We start from the raw sequence: 7,612 nt of genomic DNA on the forward strand, positions 1-7,612 counted from the left end.
AAAGATTCTAAATAAGCATGTTAAACATTTGAAACTAATTAAGTATAAAAGTCAAACAATGCTAATTAAGTTTGTAATTTGAGAGGACAACATCCGAGTTGCCTTCTATAACCATCTGCTCAAATAACAAAACAATCCCTGACTGATTGTTAGTATATTATTTCATAAATAAATGGAATTTTGTCCTCATAATTTAGCCTGAAAGTTTTAATTGGTTCCACTCAATTTGAAAATTATGATATTTCATAGTATGTTGAAAAAACTGTACCAAACTTTAACCTTTCCTATTAAAACTGTTCTTTGGCGTTTCGCTTTGTGTAAAACTATGATGTGCAAATTCAGTCGAACTTCCAGCTTCGTATTGTTATCCCACACATTCTCAATCGTTTCTCCTACAGAAACAATAAATTTAATTTTAATGTGTTCATATGTATAATCTATGTGTTGATTCAGTGGTTAATACCATCTACTTAAACAATTAAAAATTATCTTTTTATAAAACAGATATGTAATATCACATATACTCAAGTAACACAGAAAATTAAACATTAAAATCCAACATGGTTTACTTCTCGGTTCCTTTATTTTTTTATGGATGACATTTGTATAACCAACATAGTCGTATCTCATAATAAAATCTTGCTAATATTCAACATCAAATTCTTTTTCCAGGTGCTTCATTTGATACAAATAATCAAATTATAATTCTTAAAAGAACCAGTCAAGTAACGAAGGTTCTTTTCTTAATTTACATTCAACAAACAATTCTATATGGCAGACTATACATATATAAACTTCAATATTATTAGAATGAACATAAGCAACTTGTTCATTGCAGATAATTTTGTTGAAAAAAATAATGCACTTTGAATACTATAAATAGTCTTATTTACAGCTTATTGTTCACTTAATTATTATATTGTAATATAAATCTAAATTCTGTACTTGTTCATAGAGACCATGACCCTAGTGTTATGTTAATTATTGATGTTAAATTTTTTAATCCAGTATTTTTTTGAATTGGTAAACTGAGTAGTTCAGGATGTATAATTTTTGTATATTATTATGATATGAACTTCATCATATAGATCTAGCATTCATTAATCATATCTATCTCAGAATAACTATATAGAAAGCCATTCATGTTAAGTGAACTGAGACAAACAGCCCTGAGATGATGGTGCACGAGGTACATAAGCCTGTAATATAATAATAATATATAATAATATAATACATAATTTTGCAAAATTAAAATTGCGAAATACAGATTTTATTATAGATTAGTTTTAAATTTGTTCATCTTCAGAGCACTTTACAGATCATATGATTATAAAAACCCTTAAATGAATGCTAAGTAAATACAAAAATCCATCCACTTCTCATCATCATTTAAGTAAGTCCCAAAATTCGTTAATAATGTTATAGAAATTATTTTCCATTATATTAATGAACTGAACATTTTTTATCAAACGTTCAAATGCTTTTATTAAATGTTCAAACGCATGCCTTTGAAGAATTCTTTTTAATATATTACTTTAATGTCACTAAATGAACCTTTTTTCTATAAGCACAAAAGAGCAAATAAAGCATTAATAAAATGAATTTAATTTGTGCATCGTGCCCAAGCCCATAGATAAATAAATATAAATAGATCGCTATCTCAGGCCATTTGACGCTACCTTTATTTTAATTTTCAATTTGACGAAGGCAGCGCTTGTACAGTATAATCATAGATAAAAGAAGAGCATAATTCATAGATAAAAGAAGAGTATAAATTAACCGCAGGTATTATTCCTAGATATGGTTCTTATACGTAATTCAAAATAAGAAAACCTAAATAATTTCTTGAACATAAATGAGAACAAAACATACGAAGCACAAAATATATTTTCAAATATATTCATTCCTTCATTTCATTTTCATTTATCTACGATGTGTCCATACTCTTCTTTTATCTATGGTGAGTCTAAAGAAAGCTTGGTCCATAGATAAATAAGCATTGGCTTGGTCGGATATTTATTCTAAGGTGGCAATTTTCTACTACACTTACATGTTTACTTATCTATGTTCTACTACTTTCCAATACTCACTCAACTCTCGATTGTTTTCTAGTTAAATCGAGTATACTAATGTAATGACTGAATCACTCCGTTACCAAGAATCAAAAACTGGGTTGTCAAAATAGAATTAAACTAAAATAATTGCAAATCATTATAAATTTCGTTAGTTTTGATTGAAAGTGATATTTTTTTCGGGTTGCGTCTCATTTATATAGCAAAGTGTATCACTATTTTTTTTGGAAAATTTTATTCTGACAGCAAGTTATGTAGGCATGAGTATGTGACAAGGGTGGCACAGATTGTTGGTTGTGGGAATCTATTATAATTCACTAAACAAATCAGTATTTTGTCAATTATGTCCAGAGTACCTAATCACGGAACAATTTAGAACTTTCTATAATCAGCTAATAGAAATTTTGCAGTGGGATAATTGTTGTTTTGTGACGAAATTCAAATAATTTGTTAAAATGTCAACTCCAGCAAGACGACGGCTCATGAGAGATTTTAAAAGATTGCAGGAAGATCCTCCAACTGGAGTGTCGGGAGCACCAACAGATAATAATATAATGATATGGAATGCTGTAATTTTTGGACCTCATGACACACCTTTCGAGGATGGTACATTTAAATTGACTGTAGAATTCACAGAGGAATACCCAAATAAACCACCAATAGTTCGATTTGTATCAAAAATGTTCCACCCTAATGTCTATGCAGATGGTGGTATATGTTTAGATATCTTGCAAAATAGGTGGAGTCCAACATATGATGTATCTGCGATCTTAACATCCATACAATCGTTACTCAGTGATCCTAATCCTAATTCGCCTGCCAACTCCATGGCAGCACAACTTTACAAAGAAAATCGAAGGGAGTATGAAAAACGGGTCAAGACGTGCGTGGAACAAAGTTTTATTGATTAACATTATGTGCACTGTAATATGATGTTATGGTTAAGTTTATTTAAGAAGCATTATGTGTATAATAAAGAACAAGCAAAATATATATGTGTACCAGTTAGAAACATTGTACTTTAAATCATTTATATTTATATATTAGTATATTATATTTATTTGACCCTATGCAAAAAACTTTTAGTTAAGTTTTTTTTTACAATTATAAAATTCAATGTATTTTAGTATTATAGAATATAATTTTTAATAATTATATAATAAATATCAACAACAAGAATTCATTTGCTTACTTAGCATCAGAGTTATTATTGTTTTTTGACATTTACTGCAATAGTTTTCTTTATATGATTCATCAAATAACATTAATTTTAATTTAAAAGTTTAGTTTTTTTGATACACAGTTTTATTTTATAAGTTTTTGATTTGTTTAATGTATATATATATATATATATATATATATATATATATATATATATATATAAACAGATTAAAAATTAATTAATGTTACTGCTAATTAATTTTCAGTGGATCAATTCAAACTGATTGAGGTTACCACTCAATCTTTTTCTTAAGTCTGCAATTGTTTCTAATCATTTTGTGGTGGTTGTTTTTCTACCTTGCCCAATTATAAAGTTATATCTTATATGGAGTTGAACAAATATATTTATACAAATATTAAGATAATAAAACTAATAATTTTATAATAATATAAAATAAAGATTTGTTTTGAATTTACAGATCTATTATTTTTCATATCACAAAATCTACAAATATAAATCATGTAAAATGTGATAAAAAATTTAATATAAATTTAAAAAAAATATAATATAAATGCCAATGGAAAATACGCATACATTATTTGAAATATTTCGTTTAAAACGCACAAAACTTCATATCATAAATTTTGCACTAGACAATGGAATACTCTACAATTTTGACATTTGATGACATCATTGACAATCTATGTTCTGTCTAATCTCCATATAATTTTTTGTTCGAGTATAACTAAGATTACTATACGTTTGGAATCTAAGATTTTTTAGTAATTACGTATTTTACGAATTGCTGAAATGATAAAATATAATACATATTGTTTACCCATTAAAAAGTTGTTTATTAATTTACATTTATGATTTGTCAAAGACATCATTCTCCTATGGTAAATCAACATGAATATGTAAGTTGACGTTAGTTTCTGATTATTGCGGGAACTATTTTTTATTTGCATTATATCTCTTGAGACAATGTTTAATATTAAATTTCTTTTAGAGTAATGAACGTTTCATGCAATTGAGAATTCGTGTAATCGCTGGCAAATCGTTGGCGAAGAAAGATATCTTTGGCGCAAGGTTAGCAGCTTTGTAAATATATCATAATAAGAAAAAGTTTTAAAAATAGTGCATTTAATATATTCTTAATTTAATATTAACAACATGCATATAGTTTTAGTGACCCATATGTTCGTATTGATGTAAAAAAAATTGTTGGGAATATAACAGTAGATTCTGCGACAACAAAGACGAAGAAAAAGGTAATACAAATTAAAACAAATTATCTCTTGCACAATTATTTTCTATCTTAATCTTACCAACTTAATTTTTCAGACATTGAATCCAGAGTGGAACGAAGAGTTTAAATTTCTGGTTAGTTCAATATTTTTTATTTGTTCTGTAATATGTTTCTCTTCATGTTAACCATTCATTTATATATATATATATACATATATATATAAAATAACTAAAGTGTATTGTAATATTGAATGATTTTTATATTATTAACATAAACTGAGAATAATTGATAATTTTTCCACCTTACAAAAAAAATATAATTGTCATACAAAACAGCATTTTTTTACGAATGTGATATGAAGAGGATAAGTGTTTAGCAAGTGAGATTATTATTATTAAATAGTTTTAATTAATAAGTGGTCTATTATAGATTATTATAATAATTAATGGTTTTAATAAGTGCATTATTCTTTAAGGTTAATCCTGACCATCATAAACTTGTATTTCAAGTTTTTGATGAACGACGTTTGACTCGCGATGATTTTCTTGGAATGATAGAATTAAACTTGAACAATTTGCCTCGGGAGCATCCAGATAGAAATATTCAAAGCAAAATATACAGTTTAGTCTCGAGAAGGTCAGTCGGGTAGGTCAAATATGCACAAAGTTTTTGCGTGTAAATTACAGTGAAAACATATATATATATATATATATATATATATATATATATATGTTTGACATTAAAATATATGGATTATTTAACAGCCATTGCCTCAAAATAAAATGCAAATGATATTTGTAAAAATCTTTCCATAAATTTCGAGGACATCATGTGTCTGAGCTAAAAAGTATGTACCATAATATATCAACATTAATTAATACAATTCTGTCAATTCAATCACAAGCAATAAAAAACACTAAACAATTAAACTAAATATTTTTGATTTTACTTTTGTTTACTTTTCAACTGAATGAAGTGACACATTTTGTTCTCAAATATTCTCTTCTATTTCTACAGATTTGCCTTTATTTAATCAAATATATAAATATACATATATATATATATATATATATATATATATATATATATATATATATATATATAGGCAAAATCTTCAGAGCAATGTATTTCAGTTTGTTTTGCGATTTATTTGACAAAAGTTAGGTTTATTAGACAAATGCAGTTTTTTTGTCATTATTCTTGGCTTTATGACAATTTTTTATTGCCTGAAGCTTCTACATTCCTTGAAGCTTCTACATGCTTGAGAAGTCAAGAAATTTTCAAAAAAGACGAACCGAAATCTTTAATAAACTGCCATACAGTTTGAAATATTATTATATATCATTCTTGACGTATTGCCTGAAGATTTTTTTGCTTATTATATCTCAATATCAAAAACAAACGAATGAAAAACATATATATGTATATATGTTCAAATTGGGCTTATCATATCCAAAGCCGGATTGGTTAGAATATGACTCTGCTTCAGAGAGGAGTTAACTTATTGAAATATGAGGGTAATTCTTTTGCTATAAAGGGTCCACAAGGCAATTAGGCAACCAAACAATTTATTAATTAAATGTCAATAAAATAACATGTAGTATAAAATATTTTACCAATAAATGTTGGGTCCTAAAATTTTTTGGTGGACCAAGTCATCGATCCTGTGACTCATTTTTTGCAGTATTAAGCAAAGTGTAAACAAAAAAGTTGAGAATCAAATTTAATTTTATAACTATTTTTGAATAGGAGAATTCGAATTTTTTAATTAATTTATTGTTAATATTTTTTTGCTGTTTGTATACCATTAAAATCACTGATAAATTTTGCAAAGTAAGATATGTTTATTGAATTTTGGGCTATGAAAATACCAGATTATATGCATCTATGTAGTTTTTGGTATGCACATCCCTGATAGTGGTAATTCATGGACAAGGATCATACCAGTTATCACCCATTACTATTGAATAAATTATGCATTTGAGCTGTTTACACTTCAACACTGTATTTTTGCAGTGAAATTTTTTTGTCACCTGGTCTGAATCAATATGGCCCGCAATAGCATTGTATCACAGAAAAAAATCATGTTCTTCAAAGTTTTTAAACTTATTTTAAATATTTGTTCTTTTAACTATATTCTTACAAAACATATTTATGTATAGAAATATATTCATATTTACATAAAATATACGAATTTCGTTATTTAAGGGAATATTTTAGTATAGAGACATGATTTTCATGTGATTTTTGAAAGGAGATAAAAAAGGCAAACAAAATCAAAATTGTTCATTCACGTTTTTGCAAAAAATCCTGAACCGATTTTAAAAATTGCAAAGTTGTTCAAAACATTTCTTTTCGGGATTTAGTTACTTAGTTTTAGTTATTTAGGCTTAGTTTAGATACATGGGTTTCATGTGATTTTTGAAAAGCTGTGAAAAAGGCAAATGATATTTTTACTAAAGATATCAATTAAAAATCACATTTTAGTGAGAGGGAAAGTTATATATTGGAAATAAAAAATAGTTGAAAATTTTATCGAAAAAGCTAAATCTCAATTATTATTGAATAAGTTCATTATTACTTGCACCGAAAAGTTTATGCAAATTTTATTAAGGCAAAATTACGGCATTTTATTTTCAATCCATTAATCAATTTTAATAAATGGCATGCTGCAAAATTGAGTTTGATACCCTTGATATATGCATATATACAGTGGCGTCGGAACGAAACAAGCCCACCCATCAAAAATTTGCTTCCGACGCCTATATATATACATATATATTTATATATATATACGAGGTGTGTTCAAAAAGTACCCGGAATTACTAATAATTAAATTTCGCGGGTCTGGAGTGTCTGATTGTCAAAAATTTTTTTTTATTGTGTTGGTATACATGCCCCTAAAGTATGATGAAATTTTCAGCTATATTCACTGTTTACTTTGTCTGTGGTAGTCGCTAAGGTTCGACGTGTTTTTCTGAGCTCGGCGATTTTTACAATGGAAGAATTGAAAAGTCAAAGAATTTGTATTAAATTTTGCGTAAAAAATGAAATAAAGTGTTGCAAAGTGCAAAAATTCACCAGATATGGCTCCGTGTGACTTTTTCCTATTCCCAAAGTTGAAGAGAC

The 7,612-nt window shown here is 26.9% G+C and overlaps 2 protein-coding genes across 3 annotated transcripts in view; both read left to right on the forward strand.

Moving 5' to 3' along the window:
- Positions 1–2,072: 2,072 nt before the first annotated feature.
- LOC113376481 (ubiquitin-conjugating enzyme E2-17 kDa-like) lies at positions 2,073–3,133 on the forward strand. Its single transcript, XM_026616411.1, has one exon. The coding sequence runs from the start codon at positions 2,528–2,530 to the stop codon at positions 2,981–2,983; it is 456 nt and encodes a 151-aa protein (XP_026472196.1). The 5' UTR covers positions 2,073–2,527; the 3' UTR covers positions 2,984–3,133.
- Positions 3,134–3,969: 836 nt separating this feature from the next.
- LOC113376480 (E3 ubiquitin-protein ligase Nedd-4) overlaps positions 3,970–7,612 on the forward strand; it is a 13,517-nt gene continuing 9,874 nt past the window's right edge. Inside the window, exons 1-5 of one of the 2 annotated variants that reach the window (XM_026616409.1) lie at positions 3,970–4,151; positions 4,244–4,323; positions 4,418–4,505; positions 4,579–4,617; positions 4,959–5,128. In XM_026616409.1, the coding sequence (XP_026472194.1) occupies positions 4,104–4,151; positions 4,244–4,323; positions 4,418–4,505; positions 4,579–4,617; positions 4,959–5,128 (425 nt within the window). In that variant the 5' untranslated portion in view covers positions 3,970–4,103. The remainder of the gene's footprint in view (positions 4,152–4,243; positions 4,324–4,417; positions 4,506–4,578; positions 4,618–4,958; positions 5,129–7,612) is intronic. The other variant, XM_026616410.1, reaches the window with a different exon arrangement.

Source organism: Ctenocephalides felis, unplaced genomic scaffold, assembly GCF_003426905.1.
Source record: "Ctenocephalides felis isolate EL2017-DRISC unplaced genomic scaffold, ASM342690v1 CF-g0.4_SCAFFOLD_01886, whole genome shotgun sequence".
Taxonomy (NCBI): Eukaryota; Metazoa; Arthropoda; class Insecta; order Siphonaptera; family Pulicidae; genus Ctenocephalides; species Ctenocephalides felis.

Coding starts and splice junctions, on each gene's coding strand:
- LOC113376481 (XM_026616411.1), top strand. CDS start 2,528: ATGTCAACTCCAGCAAGACGACGGCTCATGAGAGATTTTAAAAGATTG.